At 43.6% G+C, this 16,180-nt stretch overlaps 1 protein-coding gene across 4 annotated transcripts in view; it reads left to right on the plus strand.

Moving 5' to 3' along the window:
- Window positions 1-16,180, plus strand: part of LOC138268282 (NACHT, LRR and PYD domains-containing protein 12-like) — a 368,481-nt gene that overhangs the window by 165,431 nt on the left and 186,870 nt on the right. For all 4 annotated transcript variants that reach the window (XM_069217780.1, XM_069217777.1, XM_069217778.1 and 1 more), the window contains one exon: window positions 13,039-14,746. In XM_069217780.1, coding sequence (XP_069073881.1) covers window positions 13,039-14,746 — 1,708 coding nt within the window. The remainder of the gene's footprint in view (window positions 1-13,038; window positions 14,747-16,180) is intronic.

A 16,180-nucleotide genomic window follows, 5' to 3' on the forward strand; every position in this document is an offset into this window, starting at 1 on the left:
TACAAAAAGTACATAGCACTGTTGGCGCCCCAGCTGGTAGAACTATATGCAGAAGCACTGCACGCCGGACAACTGACAGACTCTCTCAGAGAGGCACTGGTGGTGCCCCTGCCCAAATTGAAATCAGGCGAGGCATCAGTCACTGATTTGTGCCCGCTATCCATGCTGAATAGCGATTTTAAAATTCTCAGTAAAGTCCTGGCTAATCGATTGCTCCAGCTTATACCAATGCTGATCCACGCGGACCAGAATGGGCTTGTCCCAAACCGCAGTACGTCACTGAACCTCAGACGCCACTTTGCCATATTGCAGATGCCTAATACGGAACGACCCCCAACTGGTGCGCTAATAGGTATCGACTTTGAGAAAGCTTTTGACTCAGTCAGATGGGACTATTTGCGAACAGTGATGCTTAGGATGGGGCTAGGGGAAGATTGGGTGAGATGGGTGGACCTGCTATATTCTTCCCCACTGGCACGAGTAAGAACTGGGAAGATGATCTCAGAACCCTACCCAATATACAGAGGCACCAGGCAGGGTTGTCCACTGTCACCCTTATTATTTGCCCTGGCTATTGAGCCCTTGGTGGCACAATTTCGGCTCGAAGGAGCGGGCAAGGGTGTAGAATGGGGACAAACCGAGCACATAATCTCCCTTTATGCTGACGATTTCCTGATTTATCTCAAGGACGGGGAGACGGGACTGCCCTGGGCACTGCAAATATTGGACTGCTTCGGGAATATGTCAGGGGTTCGACTTAACAGGAGCAAAACGTTTGTCTTTCCTATCACAGCCGGGTGGCCCGCCCATCCTCATGCCCCCGGGATGTGGGGTGGGCTCCACAAACCATCAAATACTTGTGGGTACAGGTGTACCACAATGTTAAAGATCTTCGAGATGAGAACCTGGGAAGGGCACTCTCTTCCCTCCGGACCTCGGTTAGGTTCTGGCTGACGTTGAAACTACCGATAATGGCTAGAATATCGCTATCTAAGATGGTCATGTTACCCCGCCTCCTTTACTATTTTGTTAACCTCCCCGGTGACGATCCCGGCATCGTGGTTCAGGGAGTTGAATGCCTTGCTCAGGGAACTGGTATGGGACGGAGGTCGAAGGCGCACAGCGCTAGCAATACTCTGCAGGCCAACACTAGAGGGTGGACTCGGTGTCCCAGACTTTGAATCCTTCTATTTGGCGTACCAGTTACAGTGGGTTTCCAGGTGGATGGCAGGAGGAGGCCGGCTGGACAGATGTGTCACGAGCGGCGAAATGAGTCACGATGACATCATAGCACAGATGATACACCGGAAGGTAGAACCACAAGAAAAAATTAGAATGACGAAAGTGGTACTGGTCTGCTGGAGAAGATGTATATGACGGGTGGGCGTAGGTCTGGCTTACTCGCCTGGAATACCATTATCGGTACTCCTATCGGAATTGATGGGCGGGTAAAGGGAGTCGTACTAAGCGCATGGGCGAAAGCAGGAGTAGAGACAATTGTTGACCTCTTTTGTAAAGGGGTTTTGAGGACATTCACTGATTTGATGGATACTGGGGGGGTACCGAGAGGACAGTTTCCCCTGTACCAGAGACTAATATATAATTTAATGAAGCACTGGGACACGGTAAACGCGGAACCGGCCACACATCAAGTTCTGCACCTACTGCTGACAGCAGGAGATGACGCTCATTTAATAACGAAGTTATACAAGACACAGGTCGAAAGCGTACTGGACCCACTACAACCTCAAAGTGAGAGATGGGAGAGGGCCTTAGGTAGGGACCTCACGGACTCGGAATGGCGGAAAGGAATAGCATACCCGCGGGGCATATCAAGCAACACACGACTAAGATATACCCAATTCAACTACTTCCATAGGACGTACCTTACTCCACATAGACTGACTTTAACTTACAGAGGAACTCCCAAGACATGCCCTAAATGTAATGAGGTGGACGCTGACTTTGACCACATGGTGTGGCACTGCCCCAACATTCGGAGGGGCTGAGGAGAGGTGGTGTCCGAACTGAAAGAGTTGCTCGAGACCGAGGTAACCCAATCTCCAGCTATGTGCCTCCTGGGCCTGAAAACAGGATTAGTAGTGGGGAAGATAAAGGAACGCTTCCTGGATCTGGCACTGGTACTATTTAGGAAATTAATAGCACTTGGCTGGGGGTCACCCAGGAGCCCCTCCCTGAGTGAATGGAGACGCGACGGGCTGAAATGGGCCAGAGCCGAACTACAAGCCCTTAAGTGTGAAGAAGCGCGGGGCATACGACTAACACCCATTGCTCCGACATGGGAAGAAATACTGATGAAGTGGAAACAAATAGTCAAGGGAGAGGGGGGAGCGGAGATGGCGACAGTTGACAAGTGAGACCTGACATTGAGAAACAGAGGACACGAATTACAGGATGGGACTTTCGAGCAGTAAGGGAAGGACAGGCCTACGATAGAAGGGAGAGATATAATAATAAATCAGACCGAGATATAGGCCCCCTCAGACCCCTTACCGATTGGGCCTGGAGAGTAAAAGGACCCGCCGGGGAGACCCCAGACATGCACCGAGACGCAATACAGGGACGTTGACGGTAATGAGAGCCGGGCCACCTCCCTGGTACAGACCTGCCCCACATCTTACAGCAACTATCCTTAGCATGCTCCCACGCGTGCCATCATGTTAATAGGTTGTTAAGAGTTTGGTTAAGACAGTTGGAAGGAGAGGGGGGAATAGCATATTACACGACAGAGGTTTCTGGAGAAGCTACACCCAAGCACACAACAGAGAACGTGTAACAGCGAAACACACCCATAGAGACAAGGTAACATAGATAAGATAAATGATGAATACAAATGTGCACAGTGGAAGCAAGTAACGTTGGCAAAGGATACGACAAGAAACTGTTGAGTCATATTATTGTTTGTATTTAACCCACGATAAAATGTGAATAAAAGTATTTTTAAAAAAATAACACAAAATAGAGGTGCCGGTTTCAGGAGTAGCGAAGGTTACAGAGATAATAAAAAGAGATGAGAATTACAAGAGGCACCAGAAACGCTGGGTAAATATGAAAATATGATTGCTGGATATAAGTAGTTGCACAACATGAGGGTGAGAACAATTCAGGGAGGCTTACCTCATGGCTGGTAAACAGAGAAACAGAGAAAAGAAGTGCAAGGTCATAAAAGATATAAAGGATTTCCAAAGATATGTAATAACTATTCAGACATTAACTATAGGTTTGCAGACTATTATAGGGATCTCCACACTAGATCTAATGAGTCTGCATAGTGGGAGGAGATACATATACTGTTAAAGGAGGCAAAGATGCTAAACCTAGATGAGGAAGCTAGAGAGCAGCTTAATAAATATATAGATGAACTGGATGTTAGATGGGCCATTACACAACTGAATGTAGGTATGCTGGTTGAGGTGGACTTGCCCTGGAGTTCTGCAAAACGTTTTTGGTGCCCCTTTTTCAGCATATGCAAAAAGAGACATATGAACCCGGCCAACAATGACGCACAATAAGGAAAGCTATGATTATCATTCTCCTGAAGCAAGGAAAAGACTTGTAGAAATGTTACTCGTACCATCCCTTGTCAATTAATAATGTTGGTTGGCGTTTGCGTAGTGTGATGGGAACAATTCATTACTTCCTTTCCCTATTAAGCAACTTGAAAATTCCATTTAGAATAGCTTTCTTATTTTCTTGGAATTGTCTTTCATCTGGTCACTGTTCAATCTGTCATTTTGGATTCTGTCCCCCACACACAGCACAGAATTGGCATTAGTCTGGGTTCTTAACAATATATGGATTTGACAGACCAGGACAAATAATCTGCCATGGTCCTGTGGGACCTATTTTCCACATTCGACTTTGTCTCTCATGACCAACTATTAGCACAACTTTCTGTAACTGGAATTCAAGACTCCACTTTAGATTGGACTAAGACATAGACTGCCTAAGGAAGCGGTCTTCAATTATTTCGGTTCTGAGAGATAGTTCTGATCAGTGAAAAATCATAGTGAGCTATTGAAGGCTGAACAACTCGCGCATTGTTACCAGACAACCCCATGGCCAGCTCCGTTGACTTTAAGCCTAATGTCTATAGAGCCAGATCCTTTTATTTGAACAAAATACTTTGACTATGGGCACTATAACAGGGCTACGATGTGTGTCAGTGAGTGTTTTGTCTTTGGGGGATGTATGAACGTGTGTGTATGAATATATGTGTATGGGTGACTGAGATCCTGTGTTGTTTGAACATGAGGCACAGGACATACCTTCACCATATGTTGCACAGTTACATGTATAACACAAACATACAACCATGTTTTTTTTTTCAAATGAGAGAAATTTAAAGTGAAGAAAAATGTTCTGAAATGTTTTTAACAATATGGAACATTTTCTGCACTTCAAATTTCTTCCTTTAAAATAAAATACTGTATTTTTCAGTTATACATATGGCACAGTGTCTCCTGGCCTGCTGTATGTAAATGTGACACTTTGAAATGGCAGAAAATTAAAATGAAGATTTAACATAATCATTAAGGTAGCCTTTCATTTTAATTTTCTCCCTTTTACCAGCATTTAGAAACATCTTTTTCTCACGTTCCAATACTGAGTTGACAAAGACTTTTATTTAAGAGTTAAATACCTCAGTGCTCCAGTTTTCACCTCTGTGCCACACCTGCAGCCAGGGTCATACATCTGACTGAGCACTGCTCATTATCAGGCCCTGCAATCTGCTACCTGATGATAATAATGCACCGTAAACACAGCCTTCCCTTAATTTTAAAAGGAAAATGTGACCCTGTGCTTATTTGAAAATTAACTTAGGGTCACAAGCTACTCTAAAGGTGTCTGGGAGCTACTGGCAGCTCCTGATAGTCTGGTTGGAGACTCCTGGATTAACATATGCCAGGTGGAATACCTTACCACTTTCTGATCCGAATTCAAAGCATTTTCTTCCAGTGTCCCTCAAGGCTCTGCCCTCAGTCCCTTTAACAGTTATGTTCACCCACTTGTGCAACTGATTTGATCATACGTCTGTAATGCTATGTGTATTTGACCACCAACTCCATCTCGACCACTGGCTCCATTTTGTGCTTAGCTTCAGGTGCCGTCTCAGTAGTGTTGCAGGGTTTTTTCACACCGAGCTCGTTCCTTTGAGTGTTTTCGACACAGACGGAGTAGAGCCAGCGCTTGAATTTAATAATCGAAGGGATGGGGAGATTGCTAGAATCTTCATCTTGAGATGGTTTGAGGTATATAAGGTGGTGAAACTTGGCAGTGAGGAAGAAGGAGCTCTCCTGAAAGTGGAGGCACTCTTTGGGGAAAATAATCCTGTGTTGGGAAGACCTCCTGCCTCAGTCGTTCAGGGTTCCTCTGCTTGATGCTGGCAAGGACGAAGGATTCAACCCCCATGGTGATGCATTTTAATTCTTAATTATTTAGCTTGACTTGCCAGAAGTCCTAGTCAACTTTCTACGTTTGGACTTTGTCACTTTTGAGGAGCTTTTTCTCTCTGACGTCGGACAACCTTCCACGACGAGCTGATTTCACTTTGTAGGATTGCCTTTCCAGGAGCTTCCAGTAAAATCCTGGAAGTCTGCTCTCTGGAGCTTTTCAGAGGGACGAACCTGTAAGTCAGGACGGGTCGTGGTCAATGTAAGCTGGCTTGGCTCTCGACATCGGGTCATTCCCTTTATGGAGCTTTTTACCGAAAGTTCTCCAGTCTTCTCCAAACTTCTGGATCTTCTTCCAGAAGATCTTTGAAGGTCCTTTATGAGTTCACAGCTCACCCCAAGGTTCCAGAAGCTCTAAGTTGCTCCTTGAGGGTTTGGACTCCAACTCCCAGAATGTACCTGGCTCAAACTCAAAAATGACCACTTGACAGTGGTCAGCTGGTAGGTTTCTTCAGGGTTTGATGCAGGGGACTCTGGTTTGCTATGTTCTACCTGTAGCAAACAAGGAGTCCCTTCTTGAACCAGTTGAAGCCAAGCAAAGTCCTTTTTGTGGTGAAGCCAGAGTGTGCAGCTGGTGCAGACCTTCAGAGTGCAATGTCCAGGTGCAGGTCAGCGGTCCAACAGGGCAGTGCTTCTTCTTCTTGTCTTCTTCCTGGTTGGGATCTGAGGTATGTGTGCAGCTCTGTCATATTTATCCTTGCTCCTGGGGTGGAAAGTAGGAGGGCAGCTGTCCAGTCGCAGGCAGGCCACCACCCTCTTGGATGACCACTTCCTGGGAAGTGTGGCAAAAATCAATCCCAGGGAGCATCATTCTTTAAAAATCCAAAATGGCAGAATCTGAATTCTGGAGGTTAGGTCTGTCTGAGTCCTCCTACTGTTGTGGCTAACATTCCTTAACACACCCCTTTCCTGCCCTCTCCTAATCTAATCAAGGGGGCACCTGATTATCTGGGTTTGCAGGAAATGGGGGAGGTCCTATACTGCTTCAAATGTTCTTCCCTCCTTTGAAGACCAGTTTGGCTGCTCTCCCCCATCCTATTTCACCATGTGTTGAGGCAGATCTCCTCCCCTAGACACTTCCTTTGTCTTCAGCCCAGGCCACTTCACACCTCATCAAGCAGCCTGGCCAGGCTGCCAGAGGCTGGCCAATCAGAGAAGGGCACTACAGAGGTGAAGCTGGCAACTTTCAGGTAGAGTTCTAAAACTTTTTCCCTGAACTAGTTATATTACATTCAACAATGGCAAGTTAATGGATTTATTATAACAATCAGTTCGATACCAAACTTGAAATATTTAGCTACTTTTGGGACTTTATCAATTTAAAATAAAATCTCCCCATTTTAGCCTATGGGGCGCTTTCACTACAATGAGGCCAAACCGAATTTGGCTATTTTTCCTCACCAGGGCTTTTAAAACATATTTTATAGGTCTCAGCTTATAAGTATATTACATCCACCCTGGAGGCACCTAGGGCATATCTTAGGAGTGAAGTATATGTAAAAATAAAGTTTTTTAAGACTTTGGAAGCACTTTTAATTTCAAAGTCAAATTTGAAGGTAACTTTAATTTCAAAGCCGCCAGCAAGGCAGGCCTGCATTTAGAATGGCACTCACCTCAGCAGTGCACCTATTGGTGTACTACCTATGCTTGGGTCCCTAGACCTACATGCCTAACTATATCCTAGGGACTTATAGGTAGGGTGATACTGCCAATTATAATTAGCCTAATTAGGATATACACTTTACACAGAGCACTGGCCCTGGGACTGGTTAGCAGTACCCAAGGCACAACCAAGATTCAGTAACCACCAGTATCTGTCCAAAATGTTTAGGGGTGACCAGGATAAAAAGGAGGACTTTCCTACAGACGCTGGTTGTCTCTCGCTCTAATGTTCTTTTAACTCTTTTTTCAAGCCTTCGGCCACCAGAACTAGGTTATGTGCCTTATTCCATGAGTACTGTGTGCAGTCTGAGCTTTCTTCTGAACAACAAGCTTCCTCTATCCGCTTATGTCACTCATGTCAGTACCCTGTCCTCCATTTGCTTCCCTTTGATAGAACGTCTACAAAAACATTTTTCCTTTCTTACCTGATTATACCTGCAAAACTATAATTCAGGTCATTAGGCTAAGCCACCTAGATCACTGCACTTCCCTGTTCCAGGCATCCTTCACCGACTCCAGGTGATCCAGAACTCTGCCACGTCAAGAAGACTTGTAAATCCCCTACTGATCCTTTGCTTCTTTTGCACTGTGCATGTTACATTGACTTCCTAGCCCTAAGCGTATTAATCTTGAATCTGTGTGTCTGGCATTCTGGGCCTTCCATCAGATTGGTCCTATCTATCTGCAAAAGAAATTCCAACAGAATCTTCCATTGCACCCCCTTTATTCACCTGAAGCTCTACTCATCTCCGTTCCAAGCTTCCGTCTGTCTAGAGCAGGCAGACAAGCATTTTCTGTGATGATGAATAAGATCTGAAACTCTCTGCCTCTGTAATACCAATTCCTAAATAATATATTTCCATTACACAAAGCCTTAATAACGTTGCTGTTTTCTGAGTAAACCTCTTTCTGTTTCGTTTTTCTTTTCTTCTGCATCTCAGTAGCCATTCAGATCAACTCACTAATTACAGTACATTTTACTGAGGGCATATCCAGAATCTGTCTTACATTATCAAGGGTCCATATGAAAAATAGAGAAGAGCACTTTGCCGTCGATACAGTGGAGACAAGACATCCGATAGGGACCATTTCCCCTAACATTATAGGTAAGAGTGGGAGGTTGTCTTGATTACATTAAAAACGATAATTTCTGTTTTATAGAGGCTTAAGGTTACAGGCTTAGGGGAACGACTGACCTCAACATACAAATAGTGGCCACATACTTAAATGACGGGGGGACATCGTTTACAACACTGTTATAACCATGCAGTGCCTTCACCATACAACTTTTATCATACATAGATCTACCATGCATGCTTTTTTGGTGCTTTTACAACGCATACCTCTCCCATGCATGGTATGTCTAGTTAAGGTGTGTGTACGTGTGTGTGTGCATAAACGTGGGTTTAGGGGTGGGTAGGAGTATGCGGTTGTAAGGGTGTTTTTAGAGTTTAGATGTGGGTAAGAGTATTGGGTGGAGAGGGGATTTTTAGGGTTCAGGCATGGGTAAGTGTACTGGGTGGAAAGGTTATTTTTATGGCTTAAGGGTGGGTAAAGATTTTGGGTTTCTTCTGTGTTACTACTCGACCCATTTGCTCCATCAGTTCACCGCTCTACCCCTATGAGGCAGAGTCTGCAGGAGTGCGATTTGTGTATATATGTATATACAGAGTTATTACTTAGCAGCAATAACTGCAATGCCCCTGGAATCAAGGTTATGATATTAGTAATAGGTGTGCACAATTACATATGATTTATCACTCAAATATCAGCTGTAAAACATTTTTGAATATTGAGCCATTTTTCTCAAAATATCAGCTATTGAGTTCTGAAAATACACACATTTTCATCTGAAATGCACATTCTCAATTTTGGTACACTGTTAATTCAGTCAAGTAAAAGCTTCGCATTTAGTAGGCTGGGCTGCACATAGTATAGCTGCTTATAGGTAGGTTGAGAGCTACTATTAACTCATAAGCTACTCATTGGAAATTCCTGCGTTAGCACACAAAGGGCAATGACCCACACACAAGTCTCAGGCCACATTCTTCACTGTTGTCGTGTGCAGTGAGGCTGACATTTTCAGCTCAGGAAGAATGCAACAGGGAAATTGTGAACGTACTGGTGCGGCAGGAGCGGCAGGATGACTGCAGCATGGGTAAGATGTGCTGCTGAGTTTTCAGAATAAGGTTTACGTTTTTCCATTATGTCATCATGCACAAGAGACAGTAGTTGGAGCCAGATGAAGAAAAGAAAGGAAACTAGGATCCAGCTGAAAACAATCACTGGTAATGTCACAAGGTCTGGCTCTATAGGAATGTATGGTAATGTGAAGCATTACAGGTAGAAGTCATGGGGATGGATATGTATTTGTGTGGAAGCAGACAATAAAATTAGCTTAGGTTAAAAGTTCTGGTGACATTTACACTGTCAGGCCAGACCTAATGAGCCATGTAAGTTAATGACTGTTCTCCTCCAATCTGTGCTGCCGCCAGAGAAAACACTGTAAATTATCTACTTATCTGAGACAATTTAATAGCATTACAATGTCATGTGTGTTCCCCTGAAAGTTGAAGCTCAGCCTGCTGGAAAAATAAATAAAGTGATCACTGGTATGTGGAGGGCAAGCACTGTTGTTTGTAGAAGCTAAAACATCTGCCCAATCAAGACATGTACTCCTGGCTCCCAACATGTGAGCAGACCCAAAGCCCCTCTCCTGGCCATTCTCACGAAAGTGTCTGACAAGCCAGATTATAATATTGGGCTATTGGTAGAAAAGCAGATACTATGAGTTTGTTCTACACAGTTGTGCAGAGGAAAAATTAGACTGAGAGGTTTCAGCATTACTGTGGAGATGTTCAAAATTAAACAAGCATTTGCAGTGCCGATAGATATGGCTTTGAAGGAATTGTATGTGTCAGTGTGTAGCATTACAAGAAATAGCATGGGAATTAATATGTATTTGTGTAAAAAGCAACGAACGGTAGAGTAATTTTGGTGCAGGTCAAAATGCCAGGTGACAATTTTACTTGCAGGCGAGACCTGACATCCCTCTAGGTTAATGACTGCCCTCCTGCTGTCTGTGCTGCTGCCAGAGAAAGAGAAACACAACAAACTAGACAGCTGGATAAATAAACAAAATGATCAAAGCTGCAGGTAGGGCGAGCACTTTTTTGTGGAAGCACAAAACGTCTCCCTAATCAAAACATGTACTCGTGCCTCCCTGCATGTGGGCGGAGCCAAAGACCCTCTCTGGTGATGTTCACATATAATTGTCTGGGGACAGCTGCACTGTTAAGCCAGACTACAAAAAGGACTAAAATTAAGATAGACAGCTCAGGGAGGTTATTCTTTCTAAAGCACAAACTCCTTGATATCTTTAAAGAAAGGGTGCTGTTATCTTTGAAAAAAAATTCTCACACTTCACTTTCATATTACTTTTCTATGCAAGGAGATTCACATCGGTGTTGTGGTAGGTGTTTTATTTGTTCTAGGTCAAGGTTTATCGTTTTAGCATCCAAATTCCTAGATTAGTTAGAGGGTTTACAAATGATCTTTAGAAGTTGCGTGTAGATTTCTGCGTTTGTTTATGTGAGCAGAATTGTGTGGCGCTGCTGAAATGGGCAAATGTTTTTGACATTTTGCACTTTAGTGACTTGTGTAGTGCTAAATAGATGCAATTTATGTGAAATGGATTGCACAGTGCGAAGTTACATGCTGCAATCTCAGGTTGCAATACCTGATGTGTTGTATGTTTTCCTTTCCTGTTTGTATCATATTCTGTGTAACACAATTTGACTGGCGCTGGAAGGGTCTGTTCTCAGTTTTGCTAACTGATATGTTTGTGACATTTTTGGTGTCAGTTGTAGGTCGTGGGCTACACAATGATTTGGTTTTATGCCACATGCCATGACCAATGTTCGTCTATACTCGATGTGCATGGAGGCTAGAAAGGAATGATGTATTTGGGTACCACCCAACCCTCAACTCTGTCAGCCCTCTGCCACAGTTCTGTAACTCCATTGTAAAAGGCTTTTAGAGTGTTGTACTTTTGGGGTTCTATGGCATTTCTGTTGTAATTCCACTTTAAGAAAGTGATTGCACATTGAATTCTTCTGCCTTTACTGGTACCTTACGTTATATGTCCGGCGATTCCAGAATAAGGCAATAGTGTCTGGTTGGTCTCCTCCATTTTGCTACATAATTACTCTGTAATGTGTTGTGGTAGGTTGGATGACCTCCTTTACTGCGTAATTTCTCTGTAACAGTGTGGTGACATGGCAGAATTTATTTTAAGAGTGATTCCATTGTATGAAGTGGCAGTAGGTTGGGAGACTCTAGGGTTTTCACACACTTTCATTAGGGTGATGGCACGGAGGCTTTAGGACTGTCTTCATGCTAGCATGCATAATGAGATGTGTCCATTGTGATCCGCCTGGGCTGTTTTAATTTTTTGCTTGTGTGTGTATGTCTACCCCAAGTATTCTTGGTGACATCAATGATAGTATGTGTTTGACTGTGTCAGATGTGTTCTTGGCTTTACACCTCTTTTTTTATTCGGCTTGCATTGTAGTGGGATTTCTTTAGTGTGTGTGTGTCTAGACTGGGTGGTTAGTTGCATATTGTAATGCGTGTAGTGTGCCAACGTGTTTTGTAGTGCTTGGTACATTAAGGTAGTTTGGGTGTAAGGTATTGGGAGGTTGGGTGGGAGTGGACTCTCTTGCTTTCTTATAAAAGGGAGGTGAGTTATGTATGGCCTGTCTTCTGGAACTCTGCCTTTTTTGAATTGTCTGACTGTGTGCGAATTTCCTTAGAGGCTATCGGGAGTCTTAGAGGAGAAAGGGCTGAGAAAGGAACGGCTCCTGGTGTGCAACATAGTACTCATATTTGAAATCTGTCTATATGCAAAGGAAGAACCCCCTCCCTGTGTGAAAGGTATCCTGCTGTAACACACTAGTCTAACCTTGCTTTCCCCCACTTCTCGAAGTCTGACATTTGGAAAGATACAGTTGCAGCCCGGGGTCACGCAAGTGCCGTGCAACATTTGCTCAACAAGGCCTGTTGACCAAAATAAAAACACGAGGGATCGCGACAGAAGTAATAGAAAATAGAGTGAAAGAGTCACCAATAAAGAACCGCACGTTCTCACGAATAGCAAGCAATGGGATGTAAGTTTAATCTCAGTTTAACAAATGGAAGAGGCCAATTCATAAGTCAACTTTACAGCATCACATCACAAATAATGGGACATTAAAACTGTAACTGATAACATTAAATGAAAACCTATCCTGGGAGAGATTGGAAACGGTATCTAATATGCTGATGGATCCAAAATAAAATAAGAAAACATTACTTGTAGAGCGTGCCTTTAAATCCTTACTGGTCCTGCAGGAAAGGACTTAAAATAAGCTCTGTAAGAGAACCTAGCCTTGACACATAATCTAATTCTTGTTTCACTGTTTCGTAAATGAGCAGGAACTTTGAACGAGTGCCAGCAGTGGTGGAGCATCTTTATAGCGAAAATATACACAGTAATTGGCATTTTAGCCAGGCGAACTACTCCTGCCTATTTATCACTTCCTATGTTATAAGAGATGACTGTTTACTGTATTGTAAGATGTTGAACTATCCACACGTGGCAAATGTCTTCATCAGTACAACTGTGCATAGCTTAGACCTCGTTCACTGTCCTGGAGATATGTCTACCCCACTGTGGGGCATTTAGGCCATTAAGAGATGCACGGGGAATGATCAAGTTGATATTCTGCAGGGTTACTCAACCAGGTGGTTAGTGACAGGAATTTGAACCCGACTTAACCTCTGCATCATATTGTATCTCATATGCTGTGTATCTGACATGTTTAATGACGACAGATACTAATTCTCGTTTTACGTTTCACAGTTTTGCAGGCGTCGCACAGGGATAACTTATATGGAAAAACATCAGTTCTCAGTGAATATATGGCACCGGGAAGTTCTCAGCACCCCCACAAGTTCCCCATCTCAGGACGCTATGTAGAGTTGGTTGTGATTTCAGAGCGTCAGTACAGAAACCGAGCTCGCCATGAGATGCTCGAAGCTGGGGAGCTTCACGAGCATCATGTCAAGCAAAAACTGCAGATGGGGCTCGAGCGCATCACGCCCAACCGCCTCTTCCGGTGGTGCTACCGGTCCCACCGTATGCCCAACTCTGTGATAGTGACAGGGGTGGCAGGTGTTGGGAAGACTACTCTTGTGCAAAAGTTTGTCTTTGACTGGGTTGAGAAGAAACACTACCAGAAATTTGCCTTTGTTTTCCTCTTTAAAATGCGCGAAGTAAACAAGCATCAAGAACTAAGCATAGAGCAGCTCCTCCTTCATGAATACCCTTACCTTCGTGATGGTCTTCAGAAGATCTTGGAGGACCCACAAAAACTGCTTTTTATTTTTGATGGCTTGGATGAAAGTAAACAGCCGGTAGACCTCGGCATTAGCGCCAATCATCTGTGTAACAGTCCATCAGACATGAGGACTATTCCAATAATCGTAGCAAGCCTCGTGAGGCAAACTCTGCTGAAGGGATCCTTTGTGCTGGTGACCAGTCGTCCCAGGAATTTAAAAAAACTTGAAGCTGGATTGTTCCACCGAGCAGCTGAGATTATTGGTTTCCTTAATAAGGAAAGGGAACATTACTTTCTCAGGTTTTATGATAGCGAGGATACGTCACGGGCAGTCTTCAATTATGTAAAGGATACGGACGTTCTGTACACGCTCTGCTATAACCCTTCTTACTGCTGGATCACTTGCACTGCATTAAGGTCCTGTTTTACCCAAACGTCTGGATGTCCTTCTGATCCCCCTAAAACTGTGACTCAGCTTTTTGTGTACTTTATTTCCAACATTTTGATGAATCACAGTAATCCGACAAAAACTACCAGGGAAGAAATAACACAGATTGGACGTCTTGCTGACCATGGAATCAAAAATCAAATATTTATATTCCACGATGAAGACTTAAATACATTCCATGTGACACTTGGTAAAATAATGTCATGTTTTATGCTGGAAAATATATCAAATGATTCTAAAATGACCCATGAATTCCTTCATCTCACCATTCAGGAGTTTTTGGCCGCACTTTCATATTACATTGATCATTCAGATGACAAATTTAAGAAGTTAACTGAGAGGATCAGCAGCTGCACTGATGGTCAATACGATATATTCATTCGCTTCTTAGCTGGATTGTCCCATCAGCCAAGCAGGTCAGTTCTGAAGGATTACCTGGGGAAATTTTCAGCAGAAACAACCTCAGAAGTAATTGCCTGGTTGGGTGAGAAGGTTGCAAATGATCTAGAGATAGCGAGGAATGCCAATGACAAGAGAACCTTCCTGAACCTGTTTACTTACCTTTTTGAGTCTCGAAATAGCACACTTGTGCGTGAGAAAGTGGGTCAAGGATCGTCACTTCTGTTTTGTCATTTCTACCTTACACCAGTGGACTGCACCATTCTCTCATACATCTTGAAGTGCTGTAGAGAGCTAGAAATCCTTGACTTGGATTCATGTCGTATCCAGACGGAAGGACTGGAAAAACTCAGACCCAATCTTCACATTGTCAAGGAACTGAGGTAGGAATCTGGGTCATGTTTACATTTTCGAAATTGAGGGAATAATAATGATAATGCTAATATTTCACAGGAAGGCTCCTGTTTGCTGACTATGGTGTAGTATTTCCAATTGCTACTATATCTTTCCACAGTGTAATTGAATCACATTTAATGTCAGTGCTTATCATTCCGTTTTGCACCGAATATCATATCAACTTTCATATTGACAGTTGTCATGTCATTCCTTTAGAAGGGAATTACTAAACAAACATTTATATTGAAATGCGTTTGCATTTCTGGATTTTGGTGGCAGATTTGTGACATTTATGGACATTTCATAATAAACTTGGGCTTGCACTTTCTATTTTCATCCTCGCACTCGCTTCCATTTCCGTCATTATCTCATTTCCTTATCACTTCTTTCTCCATCTCTCTTAGTCTTCCCTCGAGTGGATCTGATCCAGGTGATAACCACTTTGTGCCTCTTGTGTACTCTAAGCCTCATGACCCTATCCATGAGAGGACACACTTTGGGTGAGCAAGTACACTGTTCCCTACACCCACTCTGGCATTCTTCACCCTTTGTGCCTTCTCCCTCTCTCACCCACTCTGTTACTTCATCCAGTCTGTTTTTCCTCAGTAATGTTCCCTCACCAGCTCTCACACCTCAGGATTTGTGTCATTAATCTTCTGTGTACCTTCGCCAGCTTTCTGCTCCCTATCACCCTCTATCTGCTCCTTCCGTTCTGTGTCCCATCCACGCGATGCTTCTTCAACCACTATGCACATTACTGCACCCCACCTCTCATCCACTTGGGGCCTGCCACCCAGACCCTTCCTTCAGCCAAACTGTACCAAAGCACTCTATACCTCCCCAACTAGTTTGTGGCCATTTCACCTAATCTGTATCTGCCCACTCTCTTTGTACCCTAATTCGCCTGGTCGCCTTATAGTTTCTGTGGCCACTTTATACTCTGATATTTCTCGAATTGTAAGTGTTAATGTTGTTTTCTTGTACTTTAGTACTTTTTGTACTCAACCACGCCACTGATATTGTTGAATACAAATTCGACTACATTGAGGTTTGGACTCTAAATTAAGGTCATTCTGGGCTGGCGTACCCTGGACATGCAGGTGGTCATCATGAGCCGCTCCACAGGCAGAAGCGGTTAGGGGTCATTACTGGCAGAGTTCTTGCGAGGGAGTGATGTCATCAGAGGGCGCTGAGGCAGTGGGGATTTAAAAGAAATGAGTTTAAAGACAGACAATGCAGTACATCTAGTACATTATCAAAATCTGAATAGGTGATCTGAAAGTGTCAGCCACGGTAAACAGCATTACAGTAGTTCACATCGTGGTATAATTACATTTATAGACATTGTCGTCCGTGTAGAGCAACACAGCACATAGTACAATAAGTTCCTCTGCTTAACAGCTGCTCTGCTTCTTTCTATC

The sequence above is a fragment of the Pleurodeles waltl genome, chromosome 12 (genome assembly GCF_031143425.1).
Source record: "Pleurodeles waltl isolate 20211129_DDA chromosome 12, aPleWal1.hap1.20221129, whole genome shotgun sequence".
Lineage (NCBI taxonomy): Eukaryota > Metazoa > Chordata > Amphibia > Caudata > Salamandridae > Pleurodeles > Pleurodeles waltl.